Source organism: Coturnix japonica, chromosome 4 (assembly GCF_001577835.2).
Source record: "Coturnix japonica isolate 7356 chromosome 4, Coturnix japonica 2.1, whole genome shotgun sequence".
NCBI classification, from domain to species: Eukaryota; Metazoa; Chordata; class Aves; order Galliformes; family Phasianidae; genus Coturnix; species Coturnix japonica.
In genome coordinates, this window is record NC_029519.1 from 60596524 (window position 1) to 60620623 (window position 24100).

Consider the following 24100-nt stretch of genomic DNA (forward strand, 5'->3'; position numbering starts at 1 on the left):
CTAATCCTCTGTCTATTCCTTTGGTACTAGCAGGTTGCTGGACTTGTACAGGAGGGAAATTGAATATCTTTAAATCTTTGTTCCAAACTGCTCATGTAGAAAGAAGTTGTTTTTTTTTTTTTGTTTTTTTTTTTCCTTTCTCTTCCAGAGTAATAGCAGTATTACTTCTTATGGCAAAGTTTCCAAGTAGTCACATTAATTATACAACATTTTTAATGATGAGATTAAATTTTATAGAGTGGTAAGAGTTGAAATGGCTCCATAAACTTTGGAATCAAAGGCAGAGGGTGAGTTCATTGGTTGTTTTGTGAAGCATAGATGGTTTGAAGGATCAGTCCCCAACAAAACAAAACACCATGGCTGTTTATAGGGTGGAAAATGTTCACAGAGAGGAAGACCTGGAGGGGGGCTGAGATTCCCCCAGCAATAAGTACAAAGCAGAGATGCTACCACCAGCTGCAGCAGGGCTTCCTCTGCACTCACTGCAACAAATGCTCCTCTGAGCTCATGCCTTTGCTATCATGCCAGGATGCTGCATTAATTCACCAATAAAGAGACCTCGGGTCATGCAGTAATGTGTGCTTTTACCTTCTGCCAGCACCCCCAGGACTGGCTATTAATTTTCAAGTCGTTGAATTTTCACTTAATGTACTGCAGCTCTCTGAAGTGTGTTGAATTTCGTTAACCATTAGAGCAGCTGTACACTGTATGCCTAAAACAATAAAGGGACGATGTTGCATCGAGGAGAAGAACCCAACTCAAAACACTACCTTCCATCAGAATAATCACTGAACGGGGGATTGTTTACGTCGTGATACAGCTGCGTTTTTGACTTGAAAGATGACTACGACAATAAAACAGGTTGTTCCTCCCGCAGAGCTGATTGCTCCAGGATTGTCCCCTATAGAGAGCTGAATGCTGGGACACCTCCGGGGCCAGGGAAGTTTAGGGGACAGACGCAGGGGCCGCCCCTCCACCCTTCCCTCAAAAGCCGTGCAAAGAAAAACGCGTTATTTACGCCCTGGTCCCGCCGAGAGGTAACCACCCGTCTCCACCGCCGGAGGCTTCTGCTGGTGAGAAACAGTTTCTGCTACTGCATCATCGTGAGGATTTGCAAGCTTCAGAATTAGTATTCGACTACATTTCCCCTAAGATCTCCCAAAAGAGGGAGGAGAAGGGAGAAAAATAAGGCGAGGGAGAAAAAGAAGAGGAAAAAAGAAAAAGAAAAGAGGAGGAAAACAGAAAAATAAATAAATGAGGGAAATAAGGGGACGTTTTGCGTTTTCCGCGCATCCTCCGCTTTCCCCCCTCCGGGGGCGCTCCGCGGCCGCGCAGAGCTACCAGCAGCCTCCGAGCCTGCGCAGCTCTCTTCACCCGGCTGCGCGAAGATTCCGCACTCACCCTTACTTGCCGAGCGAGTGACCAACATCCAGAGGGGCGGCAGGGGGAGCGCAGGGGAGGGCTCCTGGGGAAGAGCTGGGAGTAGGGCTCCTCCATCCCCGAGATTGCAGCCCCTCTCCCCCCAGATCTGCTGGGCCGCGCAGTTCCCGCTGGGCTCCGCGCAACGTTACCCCCCGGGGCTCTCTTCCCGGCGGTGGGGCCGAGGTTACCTCCCGCAACTCTCCCGTCCTCTGAATGCAGAAGAAAATAGCTAAATATATACATGTGGCTTTAAATGCACATTTAGTATTTTATATATTTCACATTTATATATCCTAAAGATCTGTTTTATTTCCCTCTTTGGAGAAAATAGCAAATCAATGCCACCCTTTCCCCCCAAGCATGTTTCCCTTCTAGTAAAGCAGGCTCCACCTCTGCTAGGGATTGATTCGCCGGGCAGTTTTTAGGATAATTTATGGAGCAACCTGATGAGCCTATTGGGCGCGTTGCTCCGTCCTTGTAGAGTGGGTTCCTACCTGTTTGGGTGTTTTATTTATTTATTTATTCCCCTCCCCCCCTCCTCCCTTTCCCTACTGTGTGCCGCTCGGGGGGGATGGGGGGGCGGTGGGATCGGCAGGGTCGCCGTTCCCCAGCCTCTCTGGAACAAAGTCGGGGACGGGAGAGCGCCCGCACTCACATGGACGCGTGGGGGGTGTCCGCATCCCGTTGGAGCTGCTGCCGCGGGGCTCGGCTGCTACTGCTGCTGCTCACCGTGCGCCTGGGGAGCGGGTGAGTGCGGGGTACCGGGTGGGGGGATGCCTTGAAAAGGAAGAAGGGGGCGTGCTGCTAAAGTGAAAAATAAAGCAAAATAATGGAAAGAATGATAATTAAAAAGGTACTCCGATAGGTTGCGGGAGAAGAGGGAACCGGCAAAGTAAAACTTCTGCCGCATCCCACTTGTTCGCGGGGAGAGTTTCGCACCGCTCTCCCCGCGCAACAAGCTGCCCCTGTGGCCGTACGCCCGCGTTTCCCTGGAGGTTCTGGCTCCGCGCTGCGGGACTGCGAGAGGCGGCTACGGGCGGGAGAGTGGGCAGCGTGTGATCGGGGGCTGCCAGCCCCGCTTTTGCACGGCCCCAGTAGAGGGATCGGGCCCGTCGTGCCCGGCACCGTGAAGTTGGCAGCGGTCGCTTGGGGCTGGGGGGTGTGGGGGGGGGAAGTTGCTAAATTGAAGTGCTGAAGGTACAACAGTTGGGTGCTGGTTGTGTAAATGTGTTATTTAGTGTCCACGAGAGAGATCTGATTGTTCAACTTCATTAGTAATTCAGTGATAATGTGCATCATTCCACAGGTTATACTCATAACAATCACACGGCAGCACTGAGTATTCAGCTGTCGCTCAGTCTTTTTGAAGGAAGATCAAATTATCATTCCAAGAGGCTAAAGCAGATGTGGCAAAAAATAAATCTATAAACAATTTCTTTTTCTTTTCTCACAAGTCTATTAGAATGTAGATCCTTTTCTCAAACTGACTGATCTTATATCAATCTCTGTGAAGTATGTTGATCTTAGAGCATCTCCAGAAGGCTGCTGTGATATCCCAGTTAGAGACACCATTGATTATACTTTCCTTATTCTGTCTTTTAAAACCTTGTCAGATTATGGAAATATTTTTCAAAAGCACTGATGGAAATTATACCAGTGCAGCTGTGCATTTCAGAATGCTTCTTAATGAACGTATTGTACCTCAGGTATGAAATATATTATCAAGCGGCTCGAGAGAAAAGAATCTGCATGCTAATTGATCAGTTCAAAGTCTTGGTTACAGGGAGAAGGACTAGCTGAAAAAAGTTACTTTTTGGTTCGTCAAAGTGCCCGTGATTACAGGACTAGACGTAGATTGTCATGTATACATCTCAATAGTAGCAGTTATAAAGAAGTTGATGAGAAGTTTTCAGTGAGAAAAAGAGGTGACTAACATACATAATTTTCTTCTATTCTTCAAACATCTTAAATAAAATGTAACCTTTAGCACAAATATGCATATATCTGTATGGACGGTTTTCAGGCTTGTCTCATTCAGAGGCTACATAGGAAAATGGTGGTTATTGAGAGGTTTCTGTTGTTATTATTTTAAGTGGCTGCAAATGGACATGCTTTTCAGATCCTCCTTCTCTGATGTGTGCTGCATTACAACTGGGCATTTGCAGAGAGCTCAGGAGCTTTTACGCCCTTTAGCAGCCTGTCACAAAGTAGGATGGAAACACAATTCTGCTTTGGATTCCTTTCTGTAGTTTCACCTAGAGCTTTTCCTTGAAGTTCAAACAAACACACACAGAAGCAACTCTCTCAAGAATAGGTTGGGCTGTGCCAATTATGTCTGGTTTAACAAAGAACAAAAAAACAAAACAAAAAAGCCCAACAGACCAAACAACAAAAAACAAATAGAGAAAACAAAAATAACCCGCCTCGTCCTGAGGGAGCTAACCCATATTTTTAAGAGATACTTTTAAAAGGTTGTAAATGGCAGAAGTTTTCATGTGCATCCCACAGAATCATAGAATGTTTTGGGTTAGAATGGACCTTAAATACCACCTGGTTCTGAAAACCCATTGATACACCAAATATTTTGTGATGAGGCTGGGTAGAAGTTATTTTAGTTTCAACATGTGAAGCTAAAGCCTAAGTGAAAAAGACATCAATCAAGAGTTTATTCCTTTTAGTGTACTGCTCCGAAAACCATAGCATATCATTAGATCAATCTTCCCTCACTGAAGAAATTTGCAGCAATTGAAGTATGTCCCATAAAGTAGTTGTTTTCCCATGGTTCAGTATGCATACTACAAACAGCCAGTACATTGCAGAGGGATGTTTTCAATAGCTTCACCTCTTTTATAGGAGAGGTAGGGCTGTGAGCCTTTCCATTGGATACACTTTGAAAACGAATATTTTCCCCTCCCACTGCAGTCTTATATATTCAGCACACTCATTATTCTTATTGAATTTAAATAAATGGGTAATTCATGGGGAGGCCATGAGGACTGACAACATAATTAATATCGCTTAGGTCTTAGTATATAGGTACAGATGCACTGCAACATTTCTTTTAATTTCTACAGAATAGAATGGAATAGCTTGGTTGGAAGGGACTTTCAGATATCAAGTCCAACTGCCTGAGGACTTCAGGGTTAGCCAAATGTTACAACACATTTGTGAGGACATCCTCCAAGTGCCTTTACTATTCAAATGATATGTGTTCGTCAGCTTTTGTGAGAGTGTAATTTCAGCTTTACTTAATTTTCCCATATCTTCTCTAGATTTTTTTACCTGGATGTTCTAAAAAACATTTAAAAATGCTCCATCGCTATTTGACTGGCTGCAGGGGCAAGTGCCAGCTAACATTTTCATTTCCACTTCCTGGCATCAGTTAGGAAAATACTTATGTGAGTGCTACTCTGAAAGTAATGACCCTTATTTTATTATGTTGGCCCATGATAGCAGAGGCATATGTTGGCGTTAAGGCAGTTAGAGGTTGAACCTTCCCATCAATATTCTGTTACATTTTGTTGTCATGCAACATGGCAGCAGAGAGACAGTCTGACAAAATGGCATCTGACTTGGAAATGTATATGAAACAAAGGTGTGTCACTAAATTCTTCCATGCATGGAAAATGACATCCACTGACATTCAACAACGCTTGCTGAATGTATATGGAAGGCAAACAGTGGGCACAGTGAGGTGGTGAGTGGTGCATTTCAGCAGTGGTGACAGTGATGTGGAAGAGAAGTCATGCTCTGGATGTCCATGTAGATATTTACAAGAGTGGCATACAAGCTTTTGTTCATTTTTGCTGAAAATGCATAGCTACTGGTGGTGACAATGTTAAAAAAAATTGCTATATCAAACAATGTTACTTTGTTCTTTGTATCTCTTGCAGTTTCCAAGGAAATAAATAGGAGGCATTACTTTCAGAGCTCGTTATGCATAATACAGCTTACATTTTCCTCTTGGATGAATTTCTGGATCAGAGCTAAGCCTGTCATAAAAACACTGTTTTCTTAATGCTTGATAATAGTGATTTAGCATTTCATTTGAACACATGATATTTATTCATTGTTATCCTTGCTCTTTGTTCATGAAGAACTTGTTACTTAGTACAGTCAGTGTTTAAAATACAATTTATTAACAGTTTATTCACTTCTGGAGTACGAATATTTAAGTATCAAAAATTACTATTTTTGTGCATTGTTTTCTTGTAGTGGATTTAAAGGAAATCTGCAAACTATGGAAATCAAAGAAAGAAGTTCTCAAATTAAATGTTATTTAGAATTGCTTTTAACTCCCTGTTTGTTAAATATTGTGTTTTAAAATAAGAACATCCTTGCTTCCAAGGTAAGCCGTACTAAGTTGGGTAGAAAATATTATAGGTGGTCACTCATTGACTTCGATCAGTTTTTTCACAAATATGAGTCTGACCACCATGAATTACAAGATGTAGAAGGACCTGTGGTTTTCCTTTGAAGCTGTAGAAGATCTGTAACAATCTGGGTTGAAATGCAGCATCTAGATTGTGTGGTTAGTAGGCAGGACTACATAAATGGAGATAACTGAGTCTCTTGCTATATACTCTGTGATGAAATAAATTGTCCTGGTGTTGCTGTCATATATATACTGAAGAGGCTGTGCATTTTGAACATATGTGGAAAAAAAGGTGAACATCACCCATGATAAGAAACACTTTTTTAAAAAGTAATATTTGTGAGAGAATTGTGCCTTGGCTTTTTTAATTACCTGCACAGTCTTTTCTTACTCAGCATACTAAATTGAGTATGCACTTAGATAAAATAATAATATCATAACATATTTGGTAAAAAGTGACAGAGATAAATCAAAGTAGCGCATTGTCAGGAGCATTTCAAATGGTGCTGGATTTCAGTGACGCTGTTTTATTTCTGTACAACTTTACCTAACTGTAATAATTTGTAAGACAGAGTAAGTCAGACTTCATTGGATTAATCTGGAGATGACTTGGAAGTCATGATTTTTTATTTATTCTTTTACTTGTGTGAATGCTTTTATTAAGAAGTCTGGAAATATAGTGGTGTGTTCAGTGGCCACACACCTATGTAAAAGACCAGTTTTGCATATTTAAACTTAAAATGTTAAATCATGCAGTGACACTGGATGTGTGTTGGTCAGAAAGAAATTTACTTTGAAGAAGAGGGGAATCTCAGTGATACGACAAACAGACAGGTTTTCTGAAATATGCTTTCACTGATGGTTGTTTAAATCTGCATTATCTGCTGCGACAATCTGGACCAACATCAGAATAAACTAAGCTGCAAATTTTCATCTGACTTCTGCATCAACTTTGTTGATGTCTGGTGAGGAGCCTAAGATATTTTACAGCGTTTCTTATCTGAGGTTTTCCTGGTTTCCAGCCACTGAATCTGATGCCTCCTTCTGCTAGCTGCTAGAGCTGTCTTTTTTTTCCTTTTTCCCCCGTGCCATGTGCTACAGCTGGCCTAGCCACTGGATCCCATGTGCTTTGGTCCATTTCCAGTGAATCCTATGACCCTGTTTGTACCTCTGGTTCTGTATGGCAAACTCTTAGCGCAGACTGCACATTCTCATACAGTGAGCCTTGGTCAAGATTTGCCTTGAAAAGAACCCTCAGAAAACCTCAAATTCAGGCAATCTTTTTTTTTTTTTTTATTTTTTGGTTAGAAAGCATTATATATTCTGTTTTCAGTGTAGTCTTTCACAATATTTTGCAGGTTACTTCCTGCTTGGAGAAACTTCCTCACCTCCTCACAATGGGAAGTGGCTGTGTAGTTACATGCCTTGCATTTCTTGTGGGATGAATGATCTAGTCCAAAACAAAAGTTTTATATAATCGTGTTGCAGTCAGGATATTCAGAGCAGAGTGAAATTTTCCACTGAACTGGATTTACCCACACTACAACCTACTGCTGGAAGTATTTCCTTGGCACAAGTAGTTTAAGAGGCATCTTGACAGCAGCTTACATTTTTCTCTCAGATAAGTAAACTGAGCTACTTAAAATTCTTCAGCAAATATTGAACTATTCGTTTAGCCATTTTGTAAACCCTTTGCAATTTTTCTTTGAAGAGCAGACCTCAAAAATGGGCAGATTATACAAATATTAGCCTCACTGATGGTATATACACACAGAATATTACTTACCTACTCCTTAATATTCCTGAGATAATATATCCTGGGATTAGCTCCAGTACTGCCCTCATGTACCTTGTGTTCCTTTTGCTTTCTGCCTTGATCCTCAAATCCTTTTCTTCATCCGTGGTAGTCTCTGAATGTCTTTCTGGGTTCCTAAATTACATGCAGTCATTTTTCTTACTTTCAAGAAGATAGACAGAAATTATAGATAGAAAGGATCTGAGGTAACATGAAATACATTCCCCCTGGATTAAATTATTCAAGGTTTTATAGAGTTGCTGATGGTTAATCCATTTAATACAGTTTTCTTCCTATTTAAGGCAGTGTACCAAGAGGCATTAAGTCTTATTTTTAATAATTTAATATTATAGTCCAATTTGTCTTTCAGAACAAAGTTCAGATGGAAGAAATTTATATTAGGAAAAGTTGTATATTAAGTATTAATTTACGTTGCTAACTCTGTCACTGATAATTTTTTATCATCATTGTGCAATGTCACATTTACATGCTAGAATAAATTATGTAGATATTTTTAAAAATAAACTAGCCCCAAAGTTTTCCTTCAGGGAGAAAATTATTTTACTCCATTATCACACAGAGTTTTGAACATGTACCAGATAGTGTCAGATCTGCTGAAGGTGAGTTGTGGTCCTAGAATTTTGCTTTTTCAGTGAATCTCATCCATCCAATGGCCTGTAGATTGCATCCTGTAGGGAACCGCTCTGACAGCCATACATTTTATTTTTCATTTGACAAGAAGTGGGATTCTGTTCTTGTAAAATATATATACAATATAGTACAGTGAAGAAAATTTTGCTTGCAGAGACAGCAAACTTTTTACTGCATAGTTTAGGAACTTGCACTAGCCCTTACTGAGTATATTTACCTGTTTGTGTGATTATTCATTAATTCCATTGATGTTCAGACTGGACTGGAATTATCTAACAGTAGTTACACTAAAATGTTAGTAGACCCTATTAACTGTATTTGTCTTAGAAATATGTTGTAATTGTCTGGCTATTGTAGTTTATCTTTTTCCTGTATTAAGACAGTTTCATCATATACCGTATTCATGGTATGCCATTCAACACAAGTCTCTGTTTCTGTTACTACTTCAGTCTATAAATTTTTCTTAGTCTGGTACCTGCTCAGGTGTGTTCCAGAACTCAGAAGCATTTTGAATAAGCTCATTTTGTTTATGTTTTGCTATCTCTGTAGTAAATTCCCAGTTACCTGAAGATTTTGCAGGAAATATACAGTGAATTCTGTTAGAAAAAATGTTCACATGAGCATGTAGAAATACCGGCAGTTGAAATAATTGAAAATACACCAAAAGAGCTTATTTTATCTATTTCTTGTGACATAGGTGACATTTTAAATTTAAAAATCTAACAAATTAGAATTTGGGATTTGAAGAATTCTGTAGTGCCATACAGTTCAATTTAATTAGGATAAATGCTTTATTTTATTTATTTATTGATTGATTTATTTTGAGATTCTGTTTTTCAGTGTTCATTTATATTAGTTTCAGTTTAGGCCTAGCTCTATTCTTGAGAATGTTTCTTTAATCAAAACACTTAACCTACTCACAATACATCAGTTCATTTTGAGCTAGATGATAATTAAACTTTCATCAGTCAACTGCAGATAAAAGTCTGCAGTCTCTTGAACTGAGTTGTGATATCTGGCACATGGATTTATGCATGTTCATGTGATGATCCTAATCTGATACTCCTAGGAGGTCTGTTCATAGACTCATAGAATCACAAGGTTGGAAAGGACCTACAAGATCACCTAGTCCAACCATCCTCCTATTATCATTGCTACCACAAACCACTAAATCATACCTTGTAGCTCCTCATCCAGATGCCTCTTGAACACTGCCAGGGATGGTGTCTCTGTCCCTCCCTGTGCTTAGTATTTTTCAATTATTCAAAAACTTGATGTGTATTCAATGTCATGTCCCTCCTTAGTAGTCTGGGCATGTTTTGTACTTTATTTAGTATTTATTTAGTATTTAGTACCATTTGTCTCTAATAATTTATATCTACTTAGGCTTTATAATTTGCTATGGTTATCCTTTTTTCTTCTGTTTCCTGAATCACAATTTCTTCCCCAGTATTTGATCTGACTGTGCAGTGGAATATGGCTGTTCACATTTTAATTACTTGCTGGCCAAAACTCATAAAGAAGATGAGACCAATGGAGAAGTTACAACTTACCAATCTACATTGTGAGGTTTCATTTAAATCCATCTGAAATAAATCTCCCAAAGACTTTCAGTTAATTAACTCATCAGTTTCATCCAAGAATATACAGATTTCCTTAAGATTTACATTAACTTCCTGATAAGTTTTATTTTATGTTATATACAATGGTGGGAAAGCTCTCTTTAGAAGACATCTGGTATAGAAATACCAATCTATATTTATTTGTCTAAAAATTTTACAAAGAAAGAATACTCTTGATCACTAAGATTAAAGTAGATATAGCATAAGGGCTCTGCTAACTTTTCTGCTAGAATTAGAAATATTTGCACTAAAATATTGCCAACTTCCAAGATAATGGGCAGTTACAAGTACTTCTTTAGACAAAGAACTGCCTTAAGATATTGTAGTAATGATTTTCTGAGAATAGAAGGAGTACTTTTTGATTGTGGGCGTTACAATCAATAAGTCACCAAGCTTTGTTAGCCAAAACAAAATACATGACACATTCTACAAGTCCATAATCAGAGCACTGAGTAATTGGTGTGAAGAAACAGGACAAGTGAGAATTGTGTTCTTTTTTTCCTTACCTATCTAGGGCAGAAAAAGGACTCTTGAGTAATGATGTTAGCATGGTTTTACTGAAGATAACATATATTCTTTAAACTATGGAGAGACTGCTTATTCCAAATTCATATATTTGATAGTTGGGCTGCCATTCAGAGAGACCTGGAGAGTCTGTGAGGAATGCTATGAATCTGATAATGTCTGAATGTAAAGTTGTGCAGGAAGACTCCAGACAGCTGGGAAGATTCTCTGTCAGATAGAGGCTGTGTTGGGCAGTAAGGTGCTTTGCAAGCAGAGCAGGTCAGGGCTTGGTGAACAGGCACACACTCAGGAGTCTGAGGGAAGTGATTGAACCCCTCTGCTCAGCTCCTGTTAAACCATGTGTAAGAGAATGAGGAATTATGATGAATTGCAACAGGGAAAGTCCCAATAAGGTACAAAGGAAAAAATAATCACTAAGCAGTGAGGCTGTGGGATTTCTGTTGCTCTAGTTTTCAAAGACCCAACTGGACTATGCTCTGCAGATAGGCAGATGGAAAGAAAATTTTCAGTTGGTTCTTGGACTATGACTTGATAGGAATAGATAGGAACAGTTATACCGGGCTGAGCACATCAATATTTGCATGAATTTTCAAGTGAAAAATAACTCAGTATTATAGGAGAGGACTGGTGGATAAAGAATTACTGTAATGCTTTGATTCCAGATGATAATTTCTGGGAGATTTTTGAAGCTATTTGAACTAATAAGAACAAATTTGACAAGTGTCATTTCCAGTATTACAGAGCATTTAATGAAAGTTGACATAGGAAGAGAGAAATTTGTGTTGGTCTTGAAACTTTTTTTTTTTTTCCTCTGTAAAGTATCTCTCATAATACCTGTTGTTATGAATGTCAAAAATTCACATTTCTATGAGTGTTATTTGCAGCCAGATTGTGCCTTTATTAAGCGATCTTAATTAAGCCTGGTTGACTTGTTCTTGTTTTTGTTGCATTAGTATCACAGGTAATTTGAAGATCATTTTATAAGAAATGTGATAATGCTTTTAAATGACAATTTTGCAGTGACTAAAATTAATTGTAGTAAACTTATTGAGTGTGGGAGAAAAGTTTCATGTCTTTCAGAGAAGTAATTCAAACCTGTAATGACTTGGAGGATCTCAATCACCTGATACTTATGCATTAAGATGCACGAGTCTGATAGTCTCCACGCTCAGATTTGGGAGCAACATTTCACCTTACGGGGAACTAGTGAATGAGACACCATCTTTTATTATGTTAGGACTGTGATTTTAATGTTGTTTTTTTTTTTTAACAAAACTTTACCTATTTGATACTGCTTATCCTAAAAATGGTTTGGTTCTTTCTCTATGATAGGAATCTTAGAATTTTTTAAAGCCTTTTCACCCTTTTCTCTGACTATTATTTTTTGGTTTTTTTTTTCTGACTTAAGGTCCAAATTCATTTATTCAGTAAAAATGTGGATAGAAGTGAGGAAAGAGGAAACAGGACAAAAAATTATGAATAGTCTGAGAAGTATGAGATTAGGGAAGGAAAAGAGCATAAGAGAGTTGGTATATATAGAAGAAGAATCAACTCAATGGTATATACACTGAAAAATATATATGTGCAGGGAATAAATAATATGGTTACTTCAGGGGGATAAAGAAAGCTATTTTGATGCACAAAAGAAGATGCCAGACTCTGGTAAAGCAAAGCAAAAGGGGGCAGAGGAGAGAATAAATTGATTAAAGCACCCGAGATGAAAGAAAAGAGATATTTTCATCAGTGTTGAACTAGTTTAGGAAGAATAAAGATGAAGGAATATGTCAGCTCTATCCCACAGCACTGGAAAGAGCTGGTAATGCTCTGAAAACATGTTTTAAGTCGCTGCATTTCTTTGTTTGCAGCTATGGTATTTTTCCAGAAATTTTCTGTAATGAATAAAGCACACCATTAAAGAAGAGAAATAAATACATAATAGGGTTTACTTCCACTGAAATTTCCTAAAACAGATACATGTGAAGTCAGTCATCAATTTTTGAAAATAAATCTTGAGAGTCCTCATGTCTCGTTTTTTAAGGAATGCTTCAGGTCTTTTTCATGTGTGGGATTTGTCTGGGTCCTCTGACTCTGAATTCACATTGATGGCACAATAAAATACACATCCTCAGTGCAACCATATCATGCTTGGTGTTGTGGAGCCAGATTATGTCTGGTTAGATGTCTGACATGTTCGAAACCTTCCTTGGAAAATTTACCTGTCTGGACTGACTTTTTATAAAATATTGCATGGTTAAATGCTCTTTTGACAGACTTCTTAAATGGTGTTTTTACTAACGATGTTTTCCCATGTTTACAGTTTGAGGAATATTACTTTCCAAGAAAAAGTTGGAATTGAATAAAAGTTTTTAACTAAATACTCTAAAAACAAAACTTAAATGGTAAAGTTGTGAAGATCGCAAAAGTAACATGTCGGGAAGCACAACAAGTGAATAACAGCTGTTTTTAGGCATGTTTTATGATAATTAGCTGATTCTTGTGTGTAACACAACAAAAGCATATGGGCTTCTGGGATCTCAGGTATAAAAAGAAGCACAGTGTAGTGTTATTGATTGTGGAGTGTCTCAATTTTTTAAACTTTCTCTTGTGGATCTTATTCTTGTGAAGGTGGCCAAGATGTGATCTTCTGCCGTGCTCTGTCATTATACAAGCTTTTGAAAGCTGGGCACACAGCATGTGCCAGGAGCAGACCTATCTGTGGTGCTTTCTCTCTTGAGTCCCACTCAGTACATCTAGTGAGAGCCTTCTGTTACTTGGCTGTGGCATGTGAAGTGCAGATTCCCTCCTCTTAGCCACTTTCCTTTGTAAAGATTCTACTTGCATATTTAATTGATGAACCAGTTCACTCTTTGCAGAGAAGAACAGAACTAGTCTTCTAGAAATTCAAATATGCCAAGGTCTGGTCATTAAAAGGAGGTTTCACTTTTGTCTTTGATATCTGCTCTTTTACCCTGTCTCAAGAGGTTAGATGTATGAGATGCCGTATGCAAGACAAAGGGTTCCTTAACTTAATATCAGCAGAGAAAGTTAGTAGCGCTTCTGGATTAAAATAGGATTATGCTGATTTAATTCAGATGAGAGACCTGATTGTGGATATATATATATATATATATATAATATTATATATTACTATTATTAATTTTTTTTTTTTTTTTTGGACCTGAGTGAGTATGCCAGGGAAGTGTTATAGTCACTGACCATGTACTGGTAAAATTCACAGAGTACTTGCTTTTTGTCTACTGTTGGAGAAGTTCTTCAGGGCTAACACAACTATTCTTGTGGGTTTCTTTGATGTGTGGCAAAATGTAATTTGTAAGGCTGCTGGGGAATAAGGTCAACTGGGGGCTGGGCCTGATTGAAGAGCTGCTAAGGTAACAACAGCTGAAACAGAAGCATGGAATGGGGATATGAAGAAGCGCTTTGCCAGATGCCCTGTGATGACATGATTTATGCAAGGGAGAACACTGGGAGTAGGAAGGTTCTTATGTGCATGGGGTTGTGTAGAGGATGAATGGGACGCGCATGCATGGAAGCCATGCTGGTATATAAGCCTTGTGACCCAGCAGTTAAAGTGAGAGAAGACTCCATGGCATCCATGACTATGTCTCTCGCTGCACAGGGTCCATTCTGGACAGGATCTGGACCGGGGCTAGTTGTTGGTAATGACGGTAAGGCAGAATGAAAAATTACATGCTCCTTTCAGCACTTTCAGTGTAGAATTTATCTGAAACACTGAATATGTACATACATATGTAAAATAAATATATAACTTTATATGTGTGTATATATATGTATATATGTGTGCGTACATATATATGTGTGTATGCATATATATGCACTTATATATGTATGTATGTGTATGCACTTATATTTACTTTAAGTACTCACCGGACAGAGTATTCTGTGTAAAGAGGGAACGCTTTATCTCAAAATAGACAAAGCTACTGTGCGTTACTGTTTAAACCTCATTGCCTCTGAGAGCCTGATATTGCTCGTGCACAAGCATGAAAAGTCAATCGAGATAACGAAGGTTTTCTGGTCAGTCTCTAGTGCTTCTTCTGAAGTCTGTATAGTTATCTGTCTCCACATAGATAACTCTGCTGGGGGAACTGGGGGCCCTTGTGTGTGTTGAATGGGGACAGGAGAGAGGAAAACAAAATTGAATGCATCGTTTTTTCTATACCCATAGTTCTATGCATAAAGATTTGATTTGCATGATGCAAATAGATCAGCAACCCTGACTATATCCATGTGTTTTGTGGTTTTTTTTTTCATTCATTACATAACCTGACAAATGTTAATCTCAACTTAAAGCTCATGTGATAGGTTTTCCTCATATTTAAAGTAGAACAAAGACCTATGATATTAATGTCTGACTATCATCTGTCTGATGTTGAAAAGGCTTATTCAGTCATTAGTTGCTTGTACTGAGGGATTTATTAGTCATGGTAATGTCTCCAATTAGTTGAAGGACAGAGAGCATAATTAGGGCACTTTGTGCCTAATTACTGTTCAGTGTATACATATAGTTTAGTTACTCCTGAGTTTATGAGGCTGGCTGAAGTGCTAACAACAAACATGTTAAGAAACGAACTTTTTCGTACTTATAAAATTATTAAAATTAGGATTAATACAGTTAATAATAGATGTGAAATAGCATTGTGCCCTGAAAAAGAGGAGTTTCAGTGTACTGATGTTATATTTTTGCCCTGACTTTTCCTTTCTGTAAAAGACCTACTAAGTGAACTCTGTTGAATAAATTACGGTTTACTGTAAATGGGGAGAGAATCAAATGTGAAAGTCTGTGTATAGTGAAATAAAGTATACAAGAGCCTGGAAAGGAAAAGAACTCTTCTTTAATTAAGTTTGTCTTTCCACCCGGAGTTCTGAGAGACAGGGAAAGGTGCTACTCTTAATTTTGGTGTAGAGTCGATTAGAATTGCTCTTATTTCAGCTACAAAGGAAAAAAAAGGTGCCAGAGTTAACTGTTGCTGCTACGTGTAACATTTTGTTTTCTGGTTCAGACTGGGTTTTGTCTATTTATTTTTGTTGTTGTTGTTTTGGTTTTTTTTTTTGTTCTTTTGTGTTTTTTTTGTTTTTGTTTTTTGTTTTTTGTTTTTTGTTTTTTAATCTTCTGTCTTTCATCCCATTCCAAACTTGGTAAAAAAGCTGAACTTTGAAAAGTTGAGTGAGAAGCACTGAGAATTAGCTGAAAGGTAAACAGTTTGGGACCAACTTGCACTCTAAAGTGAATATTTATTTAAACAATATGCTCTAGCAACCTTCATTTGATTCTGGCAACCTTAGTTTGATTCTGGCAACAGCATCTCAGCAAATCCTGATGACTTCTTAATTCTGAAGGATTCTCTACCTTTGAAATGCATTTAGTCAGTGAATGTAACATGACAAAAGTAATTCTGATTCTAAGAAATGAAAATGTACCCACTGTGGCATACTGCATTCATATGTCAGTGTGCTTTGTTTGGGTGCTAGCTGCTTTATACAACTTCCCAAAACACTCTGAATGGAGAACTCAGGTTGACAGGTGGTACATGCTCCACTTCACTGGAAGGCATACAGAAGACATCCTCTGTATTCTGGTCACTTCCTTTTTTCAGCCAGACTCATTTCTGTCTTATCTCTGTTATGTGACTGCACATCATTGGCTATAGCTTTTGAATCAGAAATACAGAACTGGCTGCTAGCAGCATTACAGGGAAATTATAGCCTTTATTACTTTCTTGATTTTGGTCACATTTTAAAGTAGAGTTTAAGAAAAAAAGATGGTATTCTGGTAGGAGTAGAGCAAGTGAGACAAGCTCATTTTACGGTGTGAGCCTACTTCCTCCATATTTGGTTATGTTAATTTCAGATTTGCAACACTTTCTTTACTGGTTTAGTTAATGGATTAGGGAGTTGCAAGGTAGCGTACTGGTATGGAATTAAAAAAACTGTTTATGGTTGAAGTATCTCTTTGAATAGATACTTTAGTAGTGACTGGAAAAAGCAGTTGGATGTTGGGACGTAATTCTTCCCTCCTCACCTGATACTGCATTATTAGTAGCTTTCAGTAAGCTATCAGCGTCCTCATGTTTATACCAATTTGTAGTTCAGAGATTTAAAACTGGAGGATTAGGGGTTTCTTGTTAGATAAAATAGGAAGCGAAAACCTGAATTGTACTTAGATTTTTATTCTGTTTTTCTTTATTTAGAATCACAGAACATCCTGAGTTGGGAGGGACACATAAGAATCATCAGGTCCAACTCCTGATCACCTAAAAATCAAGCCTTATGACTGAGAGTGGTGTCCAAACACCCCCTGAACTCCAGCACCTTACGGCTATGTTCACCGCCATGGGGGCCTGTTCCATGCCCACCACTATCTGGTGAAGGACCCAGCCTGATTCTCTTGTGACACAGCTCTGTGCTGTTCCCATGGGTCCTGTTGCTGTCACCAGAGAGCAGAGTTCAGCGTTGCCCTTTTGCTTTCTGTGAGGAGCTGTAGGCTGCCATGATACCTCCTGTCAGCTCCTCTGGTCTGGGCTGAACAAACCCAGGGACCTTAGCCACACCTCATACATCTTGCCCTTCAGACTCTTCAGAATCTTTGTTGACTTTCATTGGATGCTCTCTAAGATCTTGAAGTTGTAATTATATTGTAGTGCCCAAACCTGCACACAGCTCTCTAAATGAGGCCACACAGCACAGAGAATAGACGGACAATCCGAACACTCATCTGGCTGGTAGTGCTGGACCTGAGGCACCTCATGGTACAGTTGGCCCCTCTGGCTGCCAGGCCACACTTGCAACTCAAATACAACTTTCCATCAGCCAGAACACCCAGATCCTATTCGGCAAGGCCCCTCTCCAGACTCTTATGGTGGGCATGGGCCTTTGGCATGATGTCTTGTATATTTCATTTGGACTGAATTTAGGCTGTTTTTAATAATGATACAAAAAGAAGATGAAAGAGGGACAAAACTGCATGCTTGTCATTCTGCATCACTCTGTACAGGGCTCTCAGATCTTTGGTAGTTTCTCTGTACTTTCTGCTGTTTAAAGACTGGGGAACAAAAAGTGAGGGGAAAAAAAAAAAAAGATCAGTTTTGTGGTGAATGTTTCCTTTCTTAGAGAGGTGCTTATGCGTTAAGTTTTACTCCTCATCATCTTAATGCCTCAGGGGAGCAGGGATTGCCTCTGCACTCTTAGCAACCTTAAGCAAATTTACATAGCAATTAGATGATAACATACAATACAACTGGGCCAAAAATAAGAAAAAGAAAGCAGTGTGGCAATGAAACATAAAAGAGATGGCAATAGGTAGCTCTGCGTGATACAGAGTATACACTACAAACTTTGCTTTCTACATTTAAGTGCTCACATTCACAGAATCCTGCAAATAGGAGATGTTAAATATTTAATATCTGACATTTTTATAACAACTGTGTTGTGCAGTAAAGATATTCAGTATTATACAACACATTTCAATTTAAAAGTAGGAAAACACTTTTTGGACTGTTAAAGGGAAGTTGATGGTGAACCTTTATTTAGACTGCACATCGCTTTCAGATGTAGTAGACTCTTTTGACTTGTTTGCAGCAAGCTAGGTATAAAAGATCTGATGTATAAGCAGTGCCTTTTGTTCACCCTCTGGAAACTCACTAAGTTGTGGCAAGCTCCCAGCTGCACTTCCAAAATCATCCAGGCATGCTGAAAAGACAGAGCAGTTTTCACCGTGGTGATAATCTTAAGTTTTGGTGAAACTTAGTAGTGTTATCTGAGAAATGGTGCAAAGAATTATAAATACAAACTGTTTTGGCGCATTCCCACAAAGGGCTACAGTAATAGCCAGACATGACTGTTCCTTTCCTGTCCTTTCCTGACTTTTTCTTTCCTTTGCTCTTGTAAATTTAGTGTTGTCACTCTATGGAACACCTTGTCGTCTTCACTTCTGTAGAAGGTTCACTGAGAAGTTACCCTTAGTCTTGAAGGCAGTGTATGACTGTAATTTAAAAACTCTTGAAAATCCATCTCTAATAATTTATCAGGAATATTTTTAGTTTCAGTGTACAATACAAATTGGTACAAGAACAGTACTTTAATTTCTTTTCCTTACTGGAATAGCTAAGCTTATGCTAACATTGGAACTGATTTATATGAATTGCATACCCTCAGTAATAATTGGTAGTGTCCATTTGTGAAGATACGTTGTATGACTGTCAAAGTTACTGCTATCAGTCTGAAGCACTTTGCTTGACTTGAAGCCCATAGCAGTTCCCTGAAATATGCTGGATGAGTAATGTAGATTGCAAACTTTAGCACTGGAGGAATATTTAAGTCCACACTCATTTAATTCAAATGGAAAGAGAACTACTTCCAGGCATTCTTTGACCTTTTGGTGATATCTGAGTGAATCTGCAGACATAATTAAGGTATTGACATTTTCCTAATGACTTAGTGATAAAATATATATTGCTGCTTATCTAATTAAAAGATAGACAATAAATGAACATGAGTGTTTTTCTTGTGCAATTGTGTCATCTTGATAAAAGAGAGAGCTAACAAATAAGATTAAGTTAAGTGGTGATATAGGATTTTGACTATACCACATCTACATATGAGTACATTATTGACACGTGACTTCAAATGTTTATTCATAGCATATGGATTCAGTGTTTGTTTTCTTTCTTAATGTTTGGAAGGAGTTGAGTGAGGATATATGAGGTTTAATTCTTTACATAATAGCTAGAGCAGGAGGCTATGGAGAAAGAAATGCTATTAATGTTGTTAACACCATGGTGCATCTATTATGATGAATAAGCATCCCTTGGAAATATTAGTGCCATGACTTGTAAATGGGGTATGTATTGGGAAAAGCTTAGAAATTCCTTTTTGCATTTTAAGGCAGGAAAAGGCTAAGAGTAAGGGGATACTTTTATGTGTTTGTCTTATGGCTTGAGTTTCTCTGTATGCATGACATGTCAACCCTTCTACCGATTAATTTATTAGCCTACACTTTCTACAGTCATAAAACAAAATGTTGATGTTTGAAATAAATGCTTGCCTCTTTCTGTTGGCACCAGAATGCATTGTAAGTGTTTGGTATTTTCCAGTTTCTTCTTCATTGCTTCATTATTTTGACTCGCTGTTTGTTTTTTTTGTTTGTTTTTTTTTGTTTTTTTTTTCCAATTCAATCACTATTAGAGCTGATAAAGCAGATGATGAAGATGACGAAGACCTAACTGTGAATAAAACATGGGTCCTTGCACCAAAGATTCATGGCGGGGATGTAACTCATATACTGGACTCCTTACTTCAAGGATATGACAATAAGCTTCGGCCAGATATTGGGGGTAAGCACTTGAAATAATTCACTAAATAAAAGATGTGAAGCAAAGTTAATTTATGCTTTGTCAAAGATGACAAATGATTTCTTTTTTTAAATTAAAATAATAGTCTAAATATTACACCAATAAAATGCAGTGTTTTGTTAAAACTGTTAAAAATAGTGATCTGTGCATAAGCAAAATTTTTGTGTTATGTTCACTATCATTTACTTATGTATTTTTTGAGAGGACAACCAGCAAGATATATAATAAATCATTAAAAGATAATTATAGATTGTCTTGTTACTCTAAGATCTTCTCACAAATATAAGTGTATATGTGAATTATAATTTTGGAAAAAAAAAAAGATTCTGCAGGATTTTAAAGTGTTATTTCTAGATATTTTCTCTCTCTCTTTAGAAAATGTACTATGTGTGTATTTTATACAGATATAACTCAATTCAGTGCTCATTTTTCCTTAGTTAAAATTTTGAAAAACTTTACAAGAATTTACAAAGTCAATTTAGAGCAATAATTCTATTCTGGAGAATTGTAGGAAGGAAGACTGCATTACTGTAGTTTAAACTTTACATCTAGTAGGAAGTCAATTTTGTCTTTCACAAATCAAAACGCCAATTTAAATGTAACAGTTAAGTGTTAATATTTGAAAGTGTTCATGTTGAAATCCCGGAATACATGAAAACGTCACCAGCTGTCATCTACTGTATGTCTGCTAGATCAAACTAAGAAAAATGTTTTTCTTAAATTTGTCTTCTGAACCACGAAGAGAGGTGGAGGATGAAATTATTTGCTTAATGCCTGGTGTTCCCTATGAAAGAAATGCAATGTTAGTCTATAAGTTGCATATATAATAAACAATAATGCAATCTAGACTTGTTTCATTTAGGTAGGAGAACAGAGAGATGCAATCTCAGACTAAGTATTTTCTCTTGAAAGCTTCTGAAAAATTCTTTCCCTTTCCTAAATTTCTTAGTTCTATGAAGATATTTTATGGTAATTTTTCTTTTCCTGTCACCGTATGGAATCTGATGAAGTTTGACATAGAATGATGTGTGTTGGAGGGGGCCTTCATGTTCACCTAGTTCTAAACACCCTGCTATAAGCAGGGACACTTCCCTCTAGACCAGGCTGCTCAGAGTTCCATCCAGCCAGACCCTGAATGTTTCCAGGGAAGGAGCATCCACAGTCTCCCTTGGCAACATTTTACAGTGTTTCACTATCCTCACAGTAAATAATTTCTTCCTAATAGTCTAGTCTAATTCTACCCTCTTAGAAGGTCCTGTTACTACCAGCCCTTACAAAAAGTCCTTCCCTTGCTTTTCCTTCACATTCATTTAAGTGAATTATTGTGAACAGAAACCAAAAGACATCTTCCAGCAATTATTTTCTTAATTTCTCAACTCATAAAAGTTATGTAGGATCACTCCCCCCCCCCCTTCCTCGGGCTGATTGATGCAGTGGAAAACAAAAGAATTGTGAGGAATAAACTTTCTTCACTAGGATTTCTTCTAATTCTTAGCTGGTGTGTGGGGATGAAAGTAATGAGGATACTTTTGCTCTTCTCTCCCCCTAAAATTCTGAAATAAAAAAAGAGGTAATAAAGGAAGAAGAGTTCATTCTTGGATGTCAAATGGATTTTGAGGGGCACCAAAAATTTTTTATGTAATCCTTACCTTACAACAAAGGTTGATTGTGCACTGAGTCCTGGTCAAGTAAAAACTTTTTAAAGTCTTTTTTGAGTACTTCAATGTACAGTTTTCTTGATTTCAATTATTGGTAGAATTATTATTTCTGAAAGAAAGCACTTTCTAGCTTCTAGCTGGTCTCACATAAATGCTCCTTTACTTTTTCTTCTTCACTTTCCCAATACTACATTTTTGACCTTTGCTATTTGGGACCTGCCTCTGTCCAAATACTGAAAGGCTCATGAAAAGCTACAGTGATAAGAACAGTAGATACTGGAGTGTGTTCACGTTGTTGCCAGGAGAGCAAATGTGAAGTTTGGATCTCTTTTGTACAGAGAAAAAGTTGCAGTTTTGGCAAAAGTGAGATGAAATGCCAGCTTTAAATACAGGTATCACATTCTGTCCAGCTGTTTCAGATATTTAACAGCAGATATCTAACATAGAAAAATAAAACCAGGCTGTGGCACATTCATCTTATTCTGAGCCAATTATGTGGATAAAATTTAGTGTCAGATTACACATCTTCAGAGTATGCCAGTACTTCTACAACAAGGTTATTGACTGGAATTATAATTATCTTTCAAGGTAATAATTTCCCATGCAACGTTATTACTGAATTACAATGCTCAGTCAAAATAGCAAGACTTTTGTATATTTTGAGTCTAGGCTTTTGGGGTTTGAATAACAGAGTCAAATTTAATTTTCATCTTCACATTGATACAGCATCTCAGAGCAGGAAAAGGGGTTTCATTGTTGAATAGGAAGAGTGACGTGACAAAGGAGAGCCAAAATAAAATTAAAAAATCCATTGCAATACTGAAATTTAATTTCAGAAAATTACATTGTGTCATTTTCTGTGTGTCTCATACTAATATCAGTGAGTTGCATTGATTTGTTAATTGCTACTCTTTGCTATATTTCCTAAACTTATTAGACTTTAACTCATTATATGCAACATATTTTTAGATGTATGGAGCACAGAGATACTATTATTAAAGTAGATTCTGCTCAGTATGAAGTAACAGCAGTTGCCACCTGGACTTCCTGATCTGTACTATAAATACTTTAATTACTGAGACCTTGGTGTGTTGATATATTAACAAAACAATATTATACTTACTGTAAGGTAAGAATATATATATGTATATAATTTATAACCACATCTTCAGTCCCGGTTCTAATTGGCATTTTTTAAACTCTCTTTTTTAAAGGAAAGAACTGTCTGCACACTATTCCATCCCTCACAACTTAGGGATACTGGGCATATTAATGTTACTCTATCAATTTATATTTTTTCCAGCTATGTCTCATGTCCAGTGTCATGTATTGCATTAGTGAAATGCAACTGATAGTCTGAAAGGTCGTTTAGAAATAGGAGTAATCACATTAGTTCTCTAATGTAGTATTTTCAATCACAAACTTGAGGAAAGACATTACTGATACAATCTTTAAGAACGATGAGGATGATAGCTAACAAACATAGGAGAAAAACCTACTTCGAGAAATCTGAATAGTTGTAATTGTTCTGTTAGCAAGGAATGAATAAATAATTGCATCTCGATGCACTGATGTGAAAGTTTATGTACTCAGAAGTATAGAAGCTGCAAGAACAGAAAGTGAACTTTCTAGAGACTCTGAAATGATATTAGGGGATATTTTCTTGAACTGTTGCTTTTAGTATAGCATAAACAAAATAGTGAAGTATGTAGGAAAATAATAAACTCGTATAAGCACAAAAATAGCAAGTAGAAATAGAGATGTACTCTCATAAAGAATATTTTACATGAATTGAAGGAAACTGAACTACAAGTGTGCCCTGCATAGAAAATGATGGGAAGAAAAGGTGGTGGGGTAGGAACCTTTGCTAGAGATGGGCTTCTCTTTAAATAAAAAAAAGATATAAGAATGAAGAACAGAAAAATTCTTTAGAGTTGGAAGCCTGCTGTAGACATTTGAATTTTCATACAGATAGTTGCATATATAATATTCTTAGATAAATTATTGTGAGAATTCTATTGTTATTAAATACTACTGAAGTAGTATTCAAGCACTGAAGACTGCTATTCTTGAATGTGGTCGTCACCTAATTTCTTTGCTGAATAGTTGCTTTATCATTGATTACTTTAGGCAATTATTGAGGAGTTACAGAAAGCTTGCTCAAAAAACAAACAAACAAAAAAACTTAGATGAAATTAACTAAATTTGTTTAAATTAAAGAATTGTGATAAATATAGATAGGTGTTAGACTTTCATTCTAAGAAGCACATTTTTTATAAGTTAAAGGAGCAAATTAAAAAATTTAGATGGACCAATGTCCTATTGGGTAATGTTGAGGACTAGATTAATGAAAATGGAGGAATATTCAGCAATAAAAGGGCAATATTCTGTGCTTTTAAAATCAAGTCTATAGTTTTTTGTCAGGATAAAGAAAGGTCTCCCACACAGCAAGCAGAGAGATTTCAAGTATCAGAAGCTGAAAATTGGACCTGGTTAAATACAGGTTAATAAAAGAGGCATTTCCAATAGCAAGAACAATCACTAAAGTAATTTGTCAGTGATTGAGGTGGATATGTATTAGTGTAATTTTTCTAATCCATAGTTAACTTTTTCAAAATGCAGATTTTGAACCCAAACTGGTGTTCAGAATATGCCTGGGGATT

General features: G+C 37.4%; 1 protein-coding gene across 1 annotated transcript in view; it reads left to right on the forward strand.

The window, feature by feature from the left end:
• Positions 1–1961: 1961 nt before the first annotated feature.
• The window catches only part of GABRG1 (gamma-aminobutyric acid type A receptor subunit gamma1), a 50280-nt gene continuing 28141 nt past the window's right edge, over positions 1962–24100 (forward strand). Inside the window, exons 1-2 of the mRNA XM_015862458.2 lie at positions 1962–2169; positions 19613–19761. Coding sequence (XP_015717944.1) covers positions 1994–2169; positions 19613–19761 — 325 coding nt within the window. The 5' untranslated portion in view covers positions 1962–1993. The remainder of the gene's footprint in view (positions 2170–19612; positions 19762–24100) is intronic.